Source organism: Artemia franciscana, chromosome 9 (genome assembly GCF_032884065.1).
Source record: "Artemia franciscana chromosome 9, ASM3288406v1, whole genome shotgun sequence".
Classification (NCBI taxonomy): Eukaryota; Metazoa; Arthropoda; class Branchiopoda; order Anostraca; family Artemiidae; genus Artemia; species Artemia franciscana.
This window is the reverse complement of record NC_088871.1, coordinates 47,374,729-47,396,792: the sequence shown is the minus strand read 5'-3', so window position 1 is coordinate 47,396,792 and position 22,064 is coordinate 47,374,729. Positions and strand designations below refer to the sequence as shown.

Here is a 22,064-nt window from a genome sequence, read left to right as displayed (position 1 = left end):
TCCCTTATTACTATTTCCTCCATACCCATAATCCCCTTTCTTTCATTCCACCATTCCCCTAATCCACACTTATCTAAGATATCCTTAATTTCCGCCGGACACCCTGTTTCACTATTCTGTCTCAACGCCTCTAAGTATACTGCCTTTGCTACCGTAAATCTATGCATACCCAGTATCCTAACCCAATATCTCACCATGGTCACTAGCCTCATATATCGCAGCGATACTAGCCCTAATTCCCCCTGGATTACCAAATTACTAAACGAATCCCATAGTCCTAACACCCTCTTATAATATCTCATCATAACCACTTCAAGTTTTGGACCTTTCCGATAGCCCGTTATCTCTGCTCCATAATGCATCGCCGGTACTATCTTAATTGTCCAAATCCTCTTATGTACTCTAATGTCTCTCACTCATCTAAGACTAGTCCTCACTATTTCACCGCTAATGTACCTCCCCCTTGCATTCGCTAGATCCAGATGCCCACTGAATTTTCCATTACCAGTAAACTTTACCCCAAGATAAACAAATTCATTATTCACTGGTATAGTTTCACCTTTAAAGAAAAAATTCACATCTTCACTTTCCATGGCTTTACGACCAAATACCATCACCACTGATTTCGATGTGTTCAGGATTAACTTCTTCTCTTCCAAATAAACCTCCGTAATCTCAAATTTATTGTTGCAGTTTCTCCTTTGTTTCAGCCAGTAATACGATGTCGTCAGAAAATAGTAGTAAGCACAGTTTAAGCAAATCTATCGATATCATTGGTGTATTGTTCTTAACGAAAAATTCATTGGCATCATTTAAATAAAGGCTAAACAATTTGTGTGACAGCACACATCCCTGCTTTAGTCCCAATAAAGATTTCACTGGAGTTGAGCACTTTCTCGACACTCTAACTACTAACTTCACATATTCATTTATCAAGGAGATGATAAATTTTCTCCCTTGGTACTTTCTTTTCTCCCCAATCAAAAATCCATTTCCACTCCAATCCAAACAAGCCTTCAAATTCTCTCTACTTAACCCAGCCTTCCAAAATACCTAGTCCCCCCAACTACCCTTTATCTGTCTATACAATTTATTGACTGATCCTACAACATCCGTAACATTGAAATCCAAACAATTTTCCCATAACCTCCTATCAACCATAATATAATCAATCACGCTAGGCTTCCCCGAACCAAATCACGTAAAATCTTCCCTTTCATGATCTTTTTCCCCCCTTCCATTCAAAATTATCAACCAACCCTCACTACAAAAATCTATCAACTTATAGCCCCACCTATTTTTCCTCCTAGTTTCATCTTTGCTTGTCCTACCTTTTGGACATCATTTCTTCCATACCATTTAACCATACTCTCTATTCCTGATAAACAAGGGTTGCTAAGATCCACCTGTGTGTCTTCAACCTCCGTACTCGTAACTGTGTAGGCGTTGAAATCACATAGTAATACAAAAAAATTGTCACTAAACAGCTCAACATAATTAACATAATCCTCAATTAATATGTCCCATGTATATTCATTCATATAAGAACTATTTCCAGGGGGTATATATACACAGCTTATAACATACCTCTTATCCCACATGGACATTTGCAACCACGCTATATTTTCTGACGCACTTAATAGCCTATGGATGCTAACAAATATATCATCAAGGATCAATGTCGCTATCCCCCCATAATGTCGACCATTAATCGATTTATTTCTCACTCTTTCAAAAACATTATACCCTTCAACACTTAATGGGTTTTTCCCATCACTCCATGCTTCCACTAGTCCAACTATATCTTTCTTGTCATTATCAATACACGCTTCCTTCAACAGACTACTTAGTTTTGTCGATGAAAACCCTTGTATATTCCAATGCACCATACGTATTACCCTTTCACTAGAATTTTCACTATGGCCCCCCGTTTCCTATTCATCACCAACAGTTACTATAGTCCCTTGACTCGGCTGTTCTCTTGACACGCTTTCACCATCTCTTGCCCTCACCTCAAGACTACTGCCCTCAATTGGTGCTTCCTGGTTGAGCACTCCCACTAATCGTGACTTTCTGATAGGCTGAATTTGATCGTCACTTGGACTTATTATCCTAGCATGGTCGCGTTTTGCCCGTGGTTCAGGCATCCTGGGCATCTTCAAAGCAACCGTATTTTTCGGTGTAATAAATGCCGTTGTGATTCGAATGTCCGTGTTTGGATCGTCCAATTCATTTTCATTGGCTGAAAAATATCCTTACAAGCTACCTGTAGATGCTGACCTGCTACGCATTGAAGTCTCATGGTCAAGGGACTGACGGCCCTGACCTTGAAACTTTCCCAGAGCTATGAGGACCATATCTCTAACACTTGGACCTCTTACTTAAATTATTTTGTCATCCTCAAAATCATACGTCAAGATCTTGTCCTATAATATTAGCCTCGTCCCCCTTAATTTAGCAGGCATATTTTTTGACCTAGCCTCCGCTAGAAGTGGTTTTAGCTTATCTCGAGCCATACGCTCTCTTTCCGTGTAATCAGGGGAGATATTCAACTTATGACGGCTAAATAGCCCAGAAGATCTCAACACTAAATCTCTTAGAGGCTTGCTAATAAATTTAATGACAACAGGGGGCACGCCATTTTTAGAACGAAAGTGGAAAATATCCTTTATGTCTCGTCTCTCTAGATCCAAATTCGGGACAATTTCATTTAAGCATGACAAAATATTTGACGCTAGACTGGGTCCTCGATGTTTTGGGTCAAAATTGTATATTATCAAATTCATGTCCTTCAATTCTTTTTCAAGAGAATCTATCTTGGACTGGGTTTTCCGTAAATCTTTATTAACAGTCGAGCAGCTTAATGCCAGTCCAGCTATCTCTGATTTAATTGCTATATATATATATAGATAAAGCATTACAAACTTTGAAGGACGAGGGAACGATGTCCTTTGTAAAAAAATTATTTAATATACACAGGCAGAATTTCCAAACTCCTCAAATAAGTACGCGCTGGATCTAGTCAGTGATATGAGCTACGATAGTTCTACTGGAATTAAAGGGTTAGACAATAATAGTAGCTAAGACTGTCTAGGATAAGAAGCTTGAATTTGAGCCCCGCTTGAATAAGACGTTTGAATTACAAAGTCGACACATTGTTGAGGTTATTTGGATATTTTGCTCTTTAGCGTCCGATTTGTGCGTTATTTATGTCAACTTGGAATAACAAATCAAACATTATTTTGTGGTATTTTCAAACATAAAACGCCAATCCCTTTAACGCTGAATCAACCGGGCACCTTCTTTAATTTAGTTAATTAATTAATTAACTTTTTATTAATTGATTAGTTCCTCCCCCTTTTTGAACACAAATAAAATATAGTTTTATGCAAACACTAATCGTCGTTTCACTTTGTATTATGAATGTCCCACCTGGGTTTATAATTTCTATGTCGACGGAGGAGAAACAAGGAATCACAGCTTAGATACCAATACAGTTATGAAAACTCCTATCTTACCCATGAGATGCTTTGGTACAGAGCTCTGAACTTGGCGCTTCCTCCCAGCCTGCGCTTCGACGCGTAGATCGTGCTACAACACCATAGGCGGGAACGCAATTTCGTTTTGTTGCAGACATAGCTTAGATATCAATATTCGTATCTAAGCTATGCTGCCAGTTTTCTGTCTCCAGCCTCTAATATCGCTACCTTGCACTGCGTCCCAAAAATAAACCGAGTTTTCATAACTGTATTGGTATTTAAGCTGTGCTAGGATCCTAGGAACTCATTTCAAGTCCAATCAATGGCCAAAACGCCTTTCTGGTTACATTTAATACTGTCTGCGGCATCTAATATTTAGCTTGAAGTTCTTTCCTTACCCAAATAGATAAAAAATAATTCATCCTTGTTTTGAATTTTAGTTACAATTGTTATTAATAGATATTTAAATTTGCACAAAAGATGACATGGGATGAAGGTGATCAGACTGCTGATATTGTGAAAGCAACCCAGGTACTAATTTAAAAGATGAATGTTTTTTTGATTCAACAGTAACCTAGGGTAAGATACCCAGTAGCATAGTTTGACAGCTAATCACCACTTTATCAGATAGGCCTAGTCTAAATCAAATATGGTTACATTGCTGTGAAATATTTATTACAATACATAGGAAGTTGATTGTTTCTCAGTTAGGTTTATTGTAATTTTATTAATAAATATATTATTTGGCTAGCTCAAATATTTCAACCATACACAATACACATACACTTGCTGAATGTCAGCAGTAGAGCCATATCATGGAAGCACATTAAGCTTGATGATAAACTTCAAATTTGCTGTCCAATCTTGGACAATGGGTAGGCTATTAAAGTTTGGCTTACTTCAAAGTAGGCTAATCTAGCCTAGGCTATCTAAATGAGAAGGTAATGCTCTCAATATCCTACTTTGACAGCATCAATCCTGGACAAATACTTTCATTGGTAAAGTTTAAGAATAGCCAAGCAGCTCTCCACAAGGAGACATGCTAGAACAAAAAGGGAGACATTATTAGATTGCTAATTTTGTGCTCATTTTTAAGGTTTTGTTCACATTTTTTTCTTACAATTCATCCCTGTACCTCTTCCCTCTAATGGTTTGTCGGTTATATAAAAACAGAAAGTTTTATAGACAAGTTATTTCTTGCTATCTTGGAAAGGGTTTAGGTTAGGATAATGAAACTTTCAGGAATGAGTCTACAGGTTAAAGTAGCCTATGTCCTGAAAGTTATTGGGTAAAATTCTAGTTAATTGACTTCTTGCTATCTCAGAAAGGGTTTAGGTTAGGAAAATGAAACTTTCAGGGATGGGTCTACAGGTTGAAGTATGTCCCGGGAAGGTATTTTAAAGTACCCACCTCCACTCCTTCTCCCTCTAGAGGGCCCTGAAGTTTGCCTACATGACAGGTCTATCTTCTGCTAAAATAGAGTGGGTGTACCTGAAAAGTATTTTCAGCTTCACAACCTTGTCCAAATTTCCAAAAATTAGAAACAGTGGTATAACTTTATCAAAATCCTGGGGAGAGGGCAAAGTAAGAGCCAATTTTCCCAGCTTCTATTTAAGGTAGCCTACTAATGCCAAAACAAGCTAATTAAAAAAACAACATGACCAGTAAACTTTTATATTTAGTCTAAGGCTATATTTGGCCTGTTTTGGGGGGAGGGGTAGTGTATTGACAGTGATTATTATGCTGAAAAAGTATTGATATGCAATTTAAATGTTATGTTTCTCTTTTCTATCTGATTTCTGTCCTATAGAAATATTAATCTTAAAATTGGTTCATGTATGAAATAGGACCAAAGTCAGGTGCAAAAAAAAGAAGTAGATAGCACCATTTGGCTCCCTATTTAATACTCTTTTCAAATGTGGTACATAATGTCCAGTGCTTTTATTGTGGTTTAGGCCATAAAGCCACATTGCTTCCATACCATACCCAAAAAGAAAAAAAAATTATTAGTAAGAAGAACTAATATTTGATTTCCCATCCTTACCATACTAGCTGTTTGACAGTGTTTCCACTTTGCATGCTTTGACAATTGGTATGGTGTGCCTAAAATTTAGTAGAAAATCAGTAGATGGCATCATGATATCAATAGAAAAATTGGTAGGGAATTTCTGTACATGCCCAAACACTCTAAGCACATGATAAGTTTGCAAAAATGCTCAATTTTCTGCTGAAGTCCAAGATCAATTCAGAATTAGACCATTCTACAACAGTCTATTGACTTATGATTGATCATACAATGATTTAAAGCAATGTTTTCTTTAAAACTGCAAAAAATGGGGTGTTGTTTGATTGCATTGTAATAATGATGGTTATGAAATGTTGCAGTTGTTGCAAATGTAGTTTTTGCAGAGGTTCTTGTAAATTGCTAGTTTACTAATATGGTATAATCTTGAGCTAGTGGCAAATCAAAAATGTGGCATTTGCAGTAGTTGCTGCAAATCTGCAGTGCCAGTGAATCCAATTGCTCATGTAAGAAAAGAATGGTTTTCATGTATTAAATAAACTGGCATTTGGTGTTTATGCCTACTTGGGAACAAGATATGTTTGGACACAAATATATTGCCTGAGACACATGTAAACCAAGATGTCTAACTAGACACGCATGAGAATGGGGCTTAAAAAATGCACTTTCAATATCCTCAGTTATTATTAATCGGATCCTTTTCTACTTAATCAGGTACTGTTCATCATAGTAAAGCAGTTAATATTGGACTTCAAGCAAAAAATCAGATACTGGATTCAAATGATTAAAGCATCTGATACACAACTGCAAACAAAGGAATCAAGCCTAGGAGCACATCAGTAGAATATATTGATTGAATTCTAATTTTACTTAATTAGGTATTTTTCATCACAATAAATCAATAAAACACACTTTAGTCTTCAAACAACAATTCAGGAAAAGTTGCAGCTCTAGGACATGAAGGTGGGAAATACTTAACTGGAAGTGGTGCAAGACTAGGAAGATTCAGCTTAGCAGCATTTGAATGCTCTATAAGACAGGACATCTCATACAAATCATCATCAAATATGAACCTTGTTTTGATATGTGCAATTGCTTCCTTGTAAAATTCTCTTGCTGTGAGGTATATCTTTATCACTTCATTATGGTTCACCTTAGGGTTGCACTCTACAAGCTCTGAAATAGCAAGCTGGGCATTCAGTCAAGATAAATATTTTGGATAGCTACATAATAATTGTCATCATTTACATCTGCATCTAGTGGATTCTTCAAACCATTTACATATTCTACCTCAAGAAAGTTCTTGGAGAGAGTTGCAACAAGTCTTTTTTGTTTCTTATTTCAATGTATGGAAAAGGGGGACTGTGAGTGGAAAAGAGTATTGAAGTTGGTCAACATGTCCAAAACATAGTCCATGAACATCATCATTATTCTCATAAAGGGGTTTTTCAAGCCACCAAGAGCTAAATTGTTTCCATGGGTAGGATCATCAAACACAGCCTCAGTAAAATATAATGTCAGAGCATCACATTGCTCAAGAAACTTTTTAACTCAGCTATGTACAGATAACCATCTAGCTTGTCCAGGGGACAATATCTTGTGATTGTCAATTTCTAAGAAGTCTTGGAAAGCTTTCAATGAATTCCATTGTTTTGCACTATGACTGAAATGGCTGTGAATGGCTCTGGGATTTCACTAAATGGGGCTGTTTGCAAGCACACCTTTTATGTCCAATTAAAAGCAAAAACAAAAAATCGCCAAAAGTCGGTAGAAAATCGGTATTTTGGTAGGCTTGAAATTTATTTGGTAGAAAAGCCTGAAAATCAGTAGATCTACTGATAAATTGGTAGAAGTGGAAACTGCTGTTTGATACTCCCTTTCCTAATTGTGTCCTCCAGCTTAATATCCAATTTGTGAAATGCCTATCTCATATGTATCTTATCTTGGTGAGACCTTCTTCCACTAGATGCAATCCTTGTTTTCACAACCAACTAACATTTTTTGGAAACTTTGGAAATCCACTCTTCCTATTATTGTGAGATGATTCTTAATAGGGGCCTTAATAACTATTTTTATTTTAGGCCTGTTAAATTGTACAATATGGTTAGTCAAAATGGTGTTAAAGTTTAGAATTACTTCCTTTGTTTACTTATATCCCAACTTTATGTAGGCTCAGAATGTGGAGCCTAGCATTTATGTGCACAGTTCAGATGTCAGATTGGTATAACATGCACACAAATCTACCTGAATTCATCTAACAAGTCTGTATTTCTAATTAGACTATTTGAATGACTTGAGGCCTAACCATAGAGCTGCTGGAAAGTATGTGGTAAAATTGCAATTTTGAGTGGCTTCAATAACCCTAATTAGATAATCTGATTATACTAAAAAAAACCTCATAAATTTGATGATTCCAACACATGACCTTGTATTGGGGTCTGAAATACCAAAAGAATTTAAAGTATATTTGTACCTATGACCTTGGGAGGGGGGGGGGGTCTGAACAGCCCTGGAATTTTTAGGCTAAAATCAGTGGGCAATACTGATATTTAGCAAGTTATAAAATGCCAAGAGATATTCTCAATTTTATTGCTGAAGGTTTTGTTTTCCCTCCTCTTTTGTTGTTAGTTTAGGACAGTCATATTATCACTGATTACCATTATTGGGCTGATTCTTATATAATCATGAGTCAAATGAGTATTTGACTATTTGAATGACTTGAGGCCTAACCAAAGAGCTGCTGGAAAGTATGTGGCTAAAATTTCCATTTTGAGTGGCTTCAATAACCCTAATTAGATAATCTGATTATACTAAAAAAAAACCCTCATAAATTTGATGATTCCAACACATGACCTTGTATTGGGGTCTGAAATACCAAAAGAATTTAAAATATATTTGTACCTATGACCTTGGGAGGCGGGGGGGGTCTGAACAGCCCTGGAATTTTTAGGCTAAAATCAGTGGGCAATACTGATATTTAGCAAGTTATAAAATGCCAAGAGATATTCTCAATTTTATTGCTGAAGGTTTTGTTTTCCCTCCTCTTTTGTTATTAGTTTAGGACAGTCATATTATCACTGATTACCATTATTGGGCTGATTCTTATATAATCATGAGTCAAATGAGTATTTGACTATTTGAATTACTTGAGGCCTAACCAAAGAGCTGCTGGAAAGTATGTGGCTAAAATTGCCATTTTGAGTGGCTTCAATAACCCTAATTAGATAATCTGATTATACTGAAAAAAACCCTCATAAATTTGATGATTCCAACACATGACCTTGTATTGGGGTCTGAAATACCAAAAGACTTTAAAATTTATTTGTACCTATGACTTTGGGAGGGGGGGGGTCTGAACAGCCCTGGAATTTTTTAGGCTAAAATCAGTGGGCAATACTGATATTTAGCAAGTTATAAAGTGCCAAGAGATATTCTCAATTTTATTGCTGAAGGTTTTGTTTTCCCCCCTCTTTTGTTATTAGTTTAGGACAGTCATATTATCAATGATTACCATTATTGGGCTGATTCTTATATAATCATGAGTCAAATGAGTATTTGACTATTTGAATGACTTTAGGCCTAACCAAAGAGCTGCTGGAAAGTATGTGGCTAAAATTGCAATTTTTAGTGGCTTCAATAACCCTAATTAGATAATCTGATTATACTGAAAAAAAAAACCTCACAAATTTGATGATTCCAACACATGACCTTGTATTGGGGTCTCAAATACCAAAAGACTTTAAAATATTTTTGTACCTATGACATTGGGAGGCGGGGGGGGTCTGAACAGCCCTGGAATTTTTAGGCTAAAATCAGTGGGCAATACTGATATTTAGCAAGTTATAAAATGCCAAGAGATATTCTCAATTTTATTGCTGAAGGTTTTGTTTTCCCCCCTCTTTTGTTATTAGTTTAGGACAGTCATATTATCACTGATTACCATTATTGGGCTGATTCTTATATAATCATGAGTCAAATGAGTGACAACATTTCCATAGGGTACCTATGAAAAGGAGGGTGTTGTAGATCTCTGAAATTATATACTGGCCCAGATTTACCAATAGGCCCACAAGGCATGGGCCTCAAATACTGGACTGATATTGTCAAAGTACCAGAACTAAGTGGCTAGAATTACAGTTTTTGCCCTATTTTATTAATTAATGACTTTAAATCCCTTCAATGCCAACTTTGATGTAAATTAAACATCATCTGTGATACATGCACTTACAATATATCTATTTAAGACAGTTGTCTGGTCATTTAAGACCAATCACTAATTAAATAAAGGATAATTAATTAAAAAAGGATAAAGCCTCCCCCAACTTCTTTTGATTATTATTACTACTACTAATAATAACTCACTGCAGCACCAAGCCGCCTGAGGCTTTTCTGTATAATGAGCTTGGGTAATATATGGAAGACCCCATCTTTACTAAGTTAATTAATGGTATTGTATTGAGTATTATGAAAGTGAAGCATGTCAATGTTGAAAATGTTTGATTAAAAAAAAATCACTGTCTGTTTTAGAATACTTTTTTAAAAACTATATATGTTATTACTTCTTCAGTGTACCAATATTCCTAGCATATTAAAGGCCTGTTTTATATATATGATATCAGTCTATTAATTTTGTTTTAAATGCTTCTTTTTTGTGTTCTTTTAGTTTGGAGTCCTTGAAAGATGTAAACAGCTTGTGGAGGCAGGTTATGATGTGAACAAAAGAGATTTGGAAAATGTAACTTTACTTCACTGGGCATCAATTAATAATAGAATAGAAATTGTGAAATACTACATATCCCAGAATGCAGTAGTTGATGCTGTTGGGGGAGATTTGAGCTCTACCCCTTTGCATTGGGCAATCAGGTAAGATATTTAATCTACGTTCTTACAGGTTCACATATCTCAAACATTAGGAGAAGAATAGGAGGTTTTTCTATTTTGATTCAAATGTTAAATATTAAACAAAACTAAGTTTTACGATTGCCAAAGCTTGTAGAAGATCCAATCCCCTTTTTGGTCATAACCTGACTATTCTGCCATATGAAGCATAAAAAGAATTTCTTCGTTTTCCCTGCAAGAGATATCAAGAAAGATTTTAGAAGCTGAGATTACTAATCAGCAGACCTAAACTAATTACTTTTGTAATTTTGCTCCTAATAGAAAGTGACTGAAACAATATTAGCTATGTAGAACTTAATTTGGATATGCTTTTTAATCTGGTGTATAATCTATATTTATCTTTGTTAATAACATTGAACGATTTGTTTTTATGAACCAGATTCCAGTATAGAATTAGGATGAGGATAACCTGCCAGGCTATTAATTTGATTCTCAGACTTAATATAGATAATATAAATAATTTTTATTCTAGTGTTAATTTCCAAAGTTTTTAATTTTAGCTTCTTATTGTCTTATTTCTAGTTTCTTAATTTCTTGAATCATGGTTTCCTAATTCTAATATTAATTTCTTAGTGTCTACCTTCTTAAATTTGATATTTTCTGTGTGGGAAAATAAAATCGTAGAAAAATTTATAATCCATCATATATATCTGTTTCCAAAAAAAAAAATAAAATATAGCTTGTTTTTCTTATTTCCCAGAATTTAGTACAATTTTAAGAAAAATTGTCTGCTAAATTATTCATCTGTTTTTTTTTCAAGAGTAATCTCAGGATTATGAATATCCTTGACGCAGGTGAAGCGAAGACCCCAGTCGCTCATCAAGGAGGGGGTATAAGAAAATTGATTTGCTAAATTTCCAAAGTCTTTGAATGAAGGAATCTATTTAATGATAGAAATTTGTCTTCTTTGAGGATAGAAAGTGTTTCAATGCTTTAAGTGGTACACAGGGATGTTCCATACAACTCTGTACCATCTAATTATCTATTATTGCTAAATAGTTTTGCTAAGCACATCAAGATAAGGTATAAATTTGTTAAGGAAGTTTGATCTGAATTTTCTCATTTTATTTTTACTATTGTTTTTTTTCTTCATGAAATTGGCTCTACCTTGTCAAAAGTATTTTCTGTAAGCTAGGTAAATAATACAACTAAAACTCGTCCACTATTGTCGTTCTATTGCCAGTCTAATGTATGCTATTATACTGCTGCGAGATTTGGACTTTCTGAATTCTCTGATGAATTGAGCTCAGCATTTTTAGTACCAGCTGCAGTTGACTGATGTTCTACGTTGGTCAAGTTTAAACTCTTTAACTGTAAGTGGATTAGACTGCTGTTAAGAGCCCCAACGTATATGTGACTGAACTGAATGTTTGAACTGAAATGCAGGGTGGTCATAAACATATACAGAACATGTATACAACAGGTAACTATGACTTAATTGCTTCTATGAAATACTGAAATGTAACTTCTCTCAGCTACCATGTCAATCAAGGTGGGTGACAGCACAGGGAGTCTCAAAGTAGTCAGATAAATCAAATGATAATTCCTTTGAACTGATTTTCAGTATTTTTCGAGCAGATGACTAAAATATTTTTAAGGGCTCACGTTTCCTGAACTCAAACTAGAAAATTCAGCTCTGGTTAATGGAAAAAAATATTCACACTTCTTGGTGATGTAAGTCACATCAAAACAGAATATCACTATATCAGGCCCAAACAGAAATAAATTAAATGGTTTTTATGGCACTTGGTATTAACCAAGTGACATATAGCAATTGCAAATTCTGTCGGTCTGTCTGTCCTGGTTTTACTACTTTTGGCACCTCCAGGTAAGCTAGGACGATGAAATTTGGTAGGCGTATCGGGGACCGGACCAGATTATATTAGAAATAGTCGTTTTCCCGAGTTGACCATCTGGGGGGAGTGGGGGTCTGTTTAATTCGGAAAAAAGAAAGAAATGAAGTTTTTTTAACTTACGAACGGGTGATGGGATCTTAATGAAATTTGATTTTTGGAAGGATACCGTGTCTCACAGCTCTTATTTTAAATCCCGACCAGATCTGGTGACATTGGGGGGAGTTGGAGGGGGAACCTAAAATCTTGGAAAACGCTTAGAGTGGTGGGATCGGGATGAAACTTGGTGGGGAAAATAAGAGGAAGTCCTAAATATATGATTGACATAACCGGAACGGATCTGCTCTGTTTGGGGGAATTGGAGGGGAGGATTAAATCTGAAAAATTAGAAAAAATGAGGTATTTAGCTTACGAAGGAGTGATCGGATCTTAATGAAATTTCATATTTAAAAGGACCTTGTAACTCAGATCTCTTACTTTAAATCCCGACCGGATCCAGAGTCATTAAGGAGAGGGAGCTGGGGGGGGGGGGGTGGAAATCTTGGAAAACACTTAAAGCAGAGCAATCAGGATGAAACTTGGCGGGATGAAAACAAAGAAGTCCAAGATACGTAACTGACATAATCGGAACGGATCCGCTCTGGATCCGGTGACATATGGGGGATTTGGGGGGGGGGGGGGCTAAAATCTTGGAAAATGCTTAGAGTGGAGGGATCGGGGTGAAACTTGGTGGGAAAAATAAGCAGAAGTCCTAGATACGTGATTGACATAACCTGAATGGATCCGCCCTATTTGTGGGAGTTGGGGTGAAGGGTTAATTCTGAAAAATTAGAAAAAATGAGGCATTTTTAACTTACGAAGGAGTGATCGTATCTTAAGGAAATTTCATATTTAGAAGGACCTCGTAACTCAGATTTCTCATTTTAAATCCCGACTGGATCCAGCATCATTGGACGGGGGGGGGACTGGAAATCTTGGAAAACACTTAAAGTGGAGAGATTATGATGAAACTTTGTGGGAGGAATAAAAATATGTCCAAGATACGTGACTGACATAACCGGACTGGATCCGCCCTCTTTGGTGGAGTTGGGAGAGGGAGTAATTTGGAAAAATGAGAAAAAAACAGGTATCTGTAACTTACTAACTGTCATATTAATGAAATTTGATATTTAGAAGGATCTTGAGCTTTAGAGCTCTTATTTTAAATTCCGACTAGATCCGGTGACATGGGGGGATTTGGAGGGGGAAACCAGAATTCTTGGAAAACGTAGAAATTGAGGTATCTTTATCTTACGAATGGGTGATCGGATCTTAATGAAACTTGATACATAGAAGGATCGAATGTCTCAGATGATTCGTTTTCAATTCGATTCGGATCCGGGGACACAGGGGGTTGGAGGGGGGAAACAGAAATCTTGGAAAACGCTTAGAGTGGAAAGATCTGGGTGAAACTTGATGAGAAGAATAAGCACAAGTTATAGATACGTGATTGATATAATTGGAACGGATCTGTTCACTTTGGAGGGGCTGGGGGTGTTGATTTGGAAAAAATGAAAAAAATGAGGAATTTTTAGCTTAAGAACGGGTGACCGGATCCTAATGAAATTTGATGTTTAGGAGGAACTCATGTCTCAGAGCTTTTATTTCAAACCCCGACCAGATCTGTTGACATTGGGGGGAGTTGGAGGGGGAAACCGGAAATCTTGAAAACGCTTAGAGTAGAGAAATCGGGATGAAACTTGGTGGGTAGACTAAGCAAATGTCGTAGATACGTGATTGACGTAACCGTACTGGATCCATTCTCTTTGGGGGAGTTAGGGGGTGGGTTCAGTCCTTTGGCGAGTTTGGTGCTTCTGGACGTGCTAGGACGATGGAAATTGGTAGGCGTTCCGAGAGCTGCACAAATTGACTTGATAAATTCGTTTTTCCCGATTAGACCATCTGGGGGACTGAAGGGAGAGGAAAAAGTATAACTTTTTATAACTTACGAGTGGGTGATCGGATCTTAATGAATTTTGATATTTAGAAGGACCTCGTGACTCAGAGCTCTTATTTTAAATCCCGACCGGCATTCAGCCTCCGATTTTCCTTTTAAATCAATCTATTGATTCTTAGAATTTTGCAAGAGCTCATACCATATGAGCTCTTGGCTCGTCCGGCCTCGTCACATGTGCCATATGAGCTCTTAGCTCTTGTTCTAAGATATCTGTTAAATTCAATGTTAGCTTTTACTTTTCTCTCGTTTATTCAAATCTGTTATCCAAGTTCTACAAGTTATAACAACGCCACCAACATAAATTTAAACAGTATGTCCACACAAGCTAATATGTTTATAATGAGTAAGATACGACAATTCTTTTTAGTATCGACGGGCCTTAAGCATAATCCTATTGTTGTCTTTGATACATATCAATGCTTTTTTCAGACAAGGAAATAAGACATTTTAAATTATACTTTTTTCAGACAAGGACACTTGCGAATGGTTGTTTTATTGATGAAGCACGGAGCAGATCCTCAAATCCGAGATGGAGAAGGATATTCAGGAATTCATCTGGCTGCTCAATACGGACACACATCTATTGTTGCCTATCTTTTGGCCAAAGGTGTTCCTCCTAATGCACCTGATAAAAATGAAATGACTGCACTTATGTGGGCTGTTTCAAAAGTTAATGGGTAACATGTTTGCTCCTGTTTGATTAGTAGTGAAGCTATCTTATTAGTTATCTTATTGCAACACAGAAAGTTTAATATCTCAACGCTTGTCAATTATTTTAGGCACAAGATACCATATGATTTTATTTAATTTTTTTTAATTATGCTATAATTTAAGAGGGTAGTAGTGATTCATTTTTTTTTATTTGAGCAAGAAATTGCTGTTGTATTTTCTCGATGGAACTAGTCAAAAATATGATACTTAAAAAATCATCTATTATTATTTATTTTAATTTACCATCCATGGTAGAAATAAGTCATACCAATACAAAAGTATAGATTTCTCTTCATTTTCCTAAAATTAACTAAAAAGTTAGAAATATTGTTCTAGTGCAGGGGTGTCTAATCTTTCTAGTGCAGGGCCTGTTTGATAATCATGCCATAATTTAGGAGGGTAGTAGTGAAATTATTTTATTAGTTATTTTGTGCTTGTCATGTAAAAGCATTAAAACTCTAGTCTTAAAAGTAGTACAATAAGGCTCCTGATGGTGATGATTTGGTAAATAATTTTTTTTTTGAACATGGTGGTTGTGAAGTTAGAGATAAATTACTTAGGATTATGAATATGATTTAAACAAAAGGAAGTTCATAGAGATGTTAAGAAAACCATAATTAAACCTTTCTATTAGACAGGAGACAAAAGAGCGAGTGTGGTAATTACAGATTCATTAGCTTAGTTTCTGTAAGAAGCAAATTGCTTTTTTTGAAGAAAATTACTTTTTGTTTTAAAAGTTTTTTCCCCTTAAATTTGTGAGATTTAAAACATATAACAGAAATTAATGTCTAGATATGGCATTTTCAAATACAAAACCCAAAAATCTGTGATGAATCTGCCCCCGCCTTCAGATCTTATGAATTCTATAACATATTGAACTCCTTTTATTTTTTTTCTGAAATGTCTAGTTTTTAATAAGATACCATTAATTTCAGAAAGAAGGTATAAGTTGACATATAAAATTCCAATTGATTCGTCCCTTCAATCTCAGCTGAACTTGAAGAAAGGAATATAAAAGATTATCTTTTGTCCTGTGATAGTGGAATACTTTACGAACCCTGCATTCCGTTGGAGGCTAATGTTTTTGTAACGTGAAGCGAATTAAGCAAAATATTTGTATGTTGTATTTGTGAACACCAACAAAAGCGATTTTTTTTTGTAAACTAGACATAGAGACTAGAATTTGCATTCTATTGTTTTAGGGTGGATCCATGTCGGCTATTATTGTCATGTGGTGCTTCGCCATCTATCCAAGATAAGCTTCATGGAAACACTGCTATTCATTGGGCTATAATTGCTGGCAATAATACAGCTATACAGCTAATGATAGACTATAATCCAAATATGGACATTCCCAACTACCAGGTATGGCCAGCTTCCAAGTTTAAGTTTTGGTATTTTTTTTAATTTTTAGAGGCGGAAAAAGACTTACCCATTGGTATTTTTAGCTCCTTCATAGGTTGTAAGATTTGACATGTTTGAACCAATGATAATGCCCGATTTATTTTTTTAATGGTAGCGGGTGGGCTTAACCGATATCCCTTTCTTGGAAAGCCTAAAGTTGCTCTTTGCCCCCCTTAAAAAAGGCTTTCACATTTTAAAATTTAATTTCTAGAAAATGCTTTGTCAATGGTAGACACAATTAAATTCTACAGTACCCCAATAGGTTTTCACCGAAATTTAGTTTTTATTATATCTGAATAAATCGCCTAAACAAATCAGTATTTAGATTAGATGGAATATATTTCCCAATTAGATGGTTTCAGAGGAACTCGTATTGTTTTTCGAGAATTATGTAAGTGCTGTTTCAGTCAGTTAGGTGCTTTGCATGATTAGAACGAGCTGAGGGCCTAAATCTATGTCTTGTGCCGCATTATGTGGTGCCAGAGACAACAAAAGTACCGTATAGGCCGCTAGCCCCTTACCCAGTTTAATAACTATGTTTTATTTTCCTATTTAGCATTTACTAGGATGAATAAATTGATAGTTTTCGTTCAATAGTCCTTTCAGACATGGCCATGGATATATTTATTGACACACTTGCTATAGGACTAAGAAGCACTAAAACTAATCTCTAAGCAACCAAGCCAATAAGGCTTTGGTCACTTGTTTGCATGTGAGTCCAAGCCAATTTAGTTTTGCTAATACGTTTTGCCGTTTTGCATAAAAGTCCAGTGGACTTTGCCGTCATGATTCAACCCAAAATCTTGGTCATCCTTTAGTTCTATGACTATCTACCTTAGTTCTGACCTAGGATGGATGGATGATAGACTATCTATCAACAAGGGAAATGACATCATTTGTATACAATCCGAAAAAAGGCTTATGCCAGATTTGTCTCTCAATCAGACTATATGTCATGGCTTTTTCTGCAATTAGTCATGGCAACTTGATTTTAATTCAAAATTATGACGAGAAACTATTATATGAATTAAAATCGAGTTGCCATGGCCCAGCTGGAGAAAAGCCAAGACAGATAGACTGGGTGAGAGGGGAAATCTGACATAAGCATTTTTTTAGGATTGTATAAAAATAATGTCATTTCACTTGTTGATAGATGCTCTATCATCCATCAAGGTACATGAAAATTACACAAACACGAAATTCAATTACCGAACAAGTTTTTTGTGCCCCCCCCCCCGAAAAAATCCTCTTGCTTTAGGTAAACTGATTCCAACTTGTTCTGTCTTTTGATGAGTGTGTTTGGGGGAGGACACATCTGTGTTTCGAGCTTCTTAGAATGTATTGTCCAAATTTGATAATAAGATTTTGGTGGCGGTGGTGAGTAACTAAAGTCATAATAAGGGTAGATGATAATAAGCTTACCTAAGCTATGTATGTCAGGTCTTGATTTTGTTTAAACGATAATTTTGACAGGACGTGTTCCAGTCATCATTAGGATCAAATTTAAATCTCTGGCCAGAAAATAAAATCACTAAATAAGGTGAAATTAAATCGCTGAAATACACTAATAATGAGCCGAACCTGTAATTATTGTTGTGACATGGCCAGAATTTTGGTAGTGACGTCTGTAGCAGCAATCCTAGTAGATCTCAAGAGGATTGGGGCTATAGGAGAGGGGGCTGAGTTTTAGAGAGTTTTTGGCCTATGGGTAAGGGGTTCCCAAATTTTCTTTAATGCTTAATTCACCGTTGTCTTTATTGATGCTGGTTTGTTTTTAGCAACCTCCAGAGCTTCTCTGATTTTCTGCTTTAAGAAGTGCGGAACAATAGCAATAAGATGGGCGTGGCCAAACTTAATGGAGTGAGAAGGGTTTTCACAAATATGTAAGCTTTTTTTTTTTAATGCAGGCATCAATGGAATCAGCATGTTCTTTTAATCGGTGATGTAGAGATCTCATGGAACGACCTATATAGGTATTAATTTTAAAAAAAAGCTTTCCATAAGATCAGTTTTTCAAAGAAAAGTAAAGGACTCCATTAAACCAAAAATGAGCAAAAAAAAAAAAAAATCAAATAATCAACCAAGCGTAAAAGTTCCAAAAATCAGCATCGATAAATAAATGACACCCAAAACGAAAAGAAATTACAATAAATAACCGAGTCAAACTCAAAACGAGCAGAAATTAACATGCGTAGGGTTCAAAACCCTTCCCAAGGCCAGAACATAATTTGCACTTTACTGAAAAAATACAAATGATTGTGCATTGTCAGTTTAATACACATATGCTGATATCTATTCCTTAATATGTTAATAATATTTGATTTATTAAAGTTAAAAGTGAAAATATCTAAATTTTTTTTCAGTAAAGTGCTAAATATGTTCTGGCCTTGGGAAGGTATAGGGGTTTTGATCGGAAGGCATAGGTAGTTTCGGTTGTAGTAGAAGTAGTTGCAGTGTTGGTGTTATATTAGTGGTAGTAGTAGCAGCAGTATTATTAGAGGTAGTAGCATGTTCATAATGCCTTTTTGGTCAGTTGAACATAGCTTTCTTAATGCCCCGGAAGTTTCACTTTGACACGTTAACCTTTTCCAAAAATATTGTTTATGTGCACTTTTGATGCACTTTTCTCCTTAGTACTCTAAGCCTTAAAAATTGTTGCAATCGAAGTAGTAGTTGGAGTTGTTTTGTAACTGTAGTTGCATAAGTAAAAGTAGCAGTGGTATCAGTATTGGTAGTGATATGCATATATTACCTTTTTGTCAGTTGATCTTCCCCTTTAAGTATTCTCCGGAAGTTTCAACTTAATATCTAAATCAATTACTGAGATATGCCCTTTTGACAATCTGCATACGCTTAGTGTGTTTTGATTTAGTTCGAATTCCCCTCAATATTCTGTCATCTTTTCACCTTCATACGTGTAGCCTTAATTCAACTAGTATCATAGTTGTAGTGGTAGTAGTAGGAACAGCAGTAGCAGTAACATTGTATAACTATTAGTAGTAACAGTAGTAGCAGCAGCATTAATAGCAGTAGTAGCAGGTTCATTTTACCTTTTGGTCAACTGACCATCCCACTCATGATGCCCCTGAAGTTTCCTCTTGATATGATAAGCCTTTCTAAAAATATTGGTGATACGCCCGTATGAGCAATCTGTATAGACATTGTATGTTTTGAGTTAGTTCAACCTTCCCCTTAACGTTTCCTCAAATATTTTTGTCAGAATCCTCAGCCTTATGAATTATCGCTACAGAACTAGTAGTTGTAGGGATAGTAGTGGTTGTAGCAATAGTAGGCCGACTTGTGGTAGCAGTAGAAGTTGTAGTAGGAGTAGCGTGCAAACATTGCTTTTTTGGTCAATTGAACATCTCCCTTAAAATTTTCTGAAAATTCCAAATTAATATACTCAGTCATTCCTGAGTTACCCCCTTTTGGTAACCTATGTACACGTAATATGTTATGATTTGGTTCAACACTCCCCTCCACATTCCTTCAAAGACTCATCTTAATGCCCTACGTATTTTGTGAGAGTGGAAGTCAAACATGCATACCTTTACATACATTCCTTAAAAACCTTATATGCCCCCAGGGCGTAACTTAAAGCCCTTGCCCCAGGGGTCTAGGGGGCTATGCCAAACCTGGAGGCATTGTTGTATGTTCTTTGGACTATTTTAAACAAAAATGCCATCGCATAACTTCAATCAGATGCGTTTGGTAAAAAGAGGGGTAGTCGGGGAGAGGGGGCTAGTTGACTTCCATCATATTGAATTTTAAAAGGGCATTAGAACTTCCAATTTAAACCAAATGAGCCAGCCACCTCTAAAGTTTATACAACCATCCCTTCCATGAGAACTTTAAATTCGCCAGGGGAATAACTTACAACCCTCGCCCTCAGGCTCTGGTGGTTTGTATCAACCCTAAAAGCCTAGTTCTATGATCATTGGACAATTTTGAATAATAGGACTGTCTCAAAATTTCTATCGGATGCATCGCAGAAAACACGACGTATTTGTGTGTGTGCGTGGGGGGGGCTGCGCTCTGATCACTTTGACTTATAAAAAGGGTACTAGAACTTCTGATTTCCAATCCAATGAGTCCCTTCCAAAGCATATACGACCACGAAGGATGTTGATATATACGATACACTTGGGTGTTGGAGCCACGAATACATCCGTATTGACAAGGTTCTAATTGGGACTCCTCTCATTTAACAGTTGCTTTGAAATGAATGTTTCTGTAACTTCCGTCTTGTATGGGGTTGGTGAAATCGGTCTTAAATCATCACATGGCTTAGGACATGGTTTATTAGGTATTACTTAATGAATGACTTTTTCCAAGACTTTGGAAATTTATGGAAAGTCATGCACAGATAAATGATACTCGTTAGAGGAGTCGCTATGAAATAAGCATATTTGCAAAGAAGTTGCACAGGGATTTCACCAGGAAACGACAAGCTTCTGGGTTTTAATTTGAGTATTCGAACTCGAGTACTCGAATACTCAATTCGAATTGAGTTTTTGAAGTTGATTTGAAACTTGATAAGACTCTACTGGCGTTACACTGTCTAGATTTTTTATGTTCTTCATTCGTAAAGCTCGGGAATGTGGTGCATATGCCAGCGAAACAATTGTTCACCTCTGACGCTGACAAATAAGATTTATTGTTTGTCAGATTCCGTAATTAAGGGTCTTAGTTTTGGCCAGTCAGCATCTTTACTGAAGGGTGCCATTTTTTGAAGTTGGTAGACAGACATGGATCAACGTGGTTTACAGCAAACCATTTCTTGGCTTTGCAGCACACGGCAACGACTTAGTTGCGTAAACCTGCTTCATGCGGTTTAGACCATTGTTTTATAAGAGCCTTGATTTCAGTTGTGATCCATGGGTGATCAGAGGAGGATCTGAAAGTATTCTTTGTTGGCAAGTGCTCCTCGTACTTTTCGTACTAGTTTGAATTTAGAAGTTCTGTTTTTCTGTCCAGGGGTTGTTCATTGAAGAATGCTGAGAAATCATGCTGACTTATCCATCGTCCGAAGAACAGAAGTCAAGAATAAATTCCAACTAACCCAATACTTACAAAAAAACCCATAAAAAACCATAGAGAAGCACTAGATTGTGTATTTGTCTTACCGCATGGGTAACATGTTTGGTCACCGTTTATCCTTTACAAACAGAGAACAAGAATGTTCTGAATGAAGGCAGTTATTTCCAACATACTTGCAATAGCATTTGGTGCCGGCTGTAGTGATGAAAGCTTACAAGGAAGTGGCCTAATTATTTATATAAAACTCACATATTATTTCGAGGTTATATTAACCTTTTTCTCATTTCATTCTAGGTGATAACTCTACGGTCATCATTTTGTGGGTGTTTTTGAAACCCTTGACTTCTCCAAATTGAGCAAACCTCATTGTTTTTTCATAATTTCTGCTTAACTACGTCTCTAAAAGCTCAATTTTACCACTTAAGTCCTTTTTCTTTTTTCTTTGGTTTCTGTTTGTGCGTGCGTAAGATCTAGGATATTCCGCCTGAATATATATATATATATATATATATATATATATATATATATATATATATATATACATATATATATATATATATATATGTATATATATATATTATATATATATATATATATATATATATATATATATATATGTATATGTATATATATATATTTATATATCCGGGTCCCGGCAC

General features: G+C 36.0%; 1 protein-coding gene across 1 annotated transcript in view; it reads left to right on the top strand.

Annotated features, from left to right (window-relative positions):
* Positions 1-3,886: 3,886 nt before the first annotated feature.
* Positions 3,887-22,064, top strand: part of LOC136031497 (palmitoyltransferase Hip14-like) — a 52,599-nt gene continuing 34,421 nt past the window's right edge. The window contains exons 1-4 of the mRNA XM_065711151.1: positions 3,887-4,010; positions 10,166-10,365; positions 14,718-14,927; positions 16,164-16,326. Of these exons, the coding sequence (XP_065567223.1) occupies positions 3,960-4,010; positions 10,166-10,365; positions 14,718-14,927; positions 16,164-16,326 (624 nt within the window). The 5' untranslated portion in view covers positions 3,887-3,959. The remainder of the gene's footprint in view (positions 4,011-10,165; positions 10,366-14,717; positions 14,928-16,163; positions 16,327-22,064) is intronic.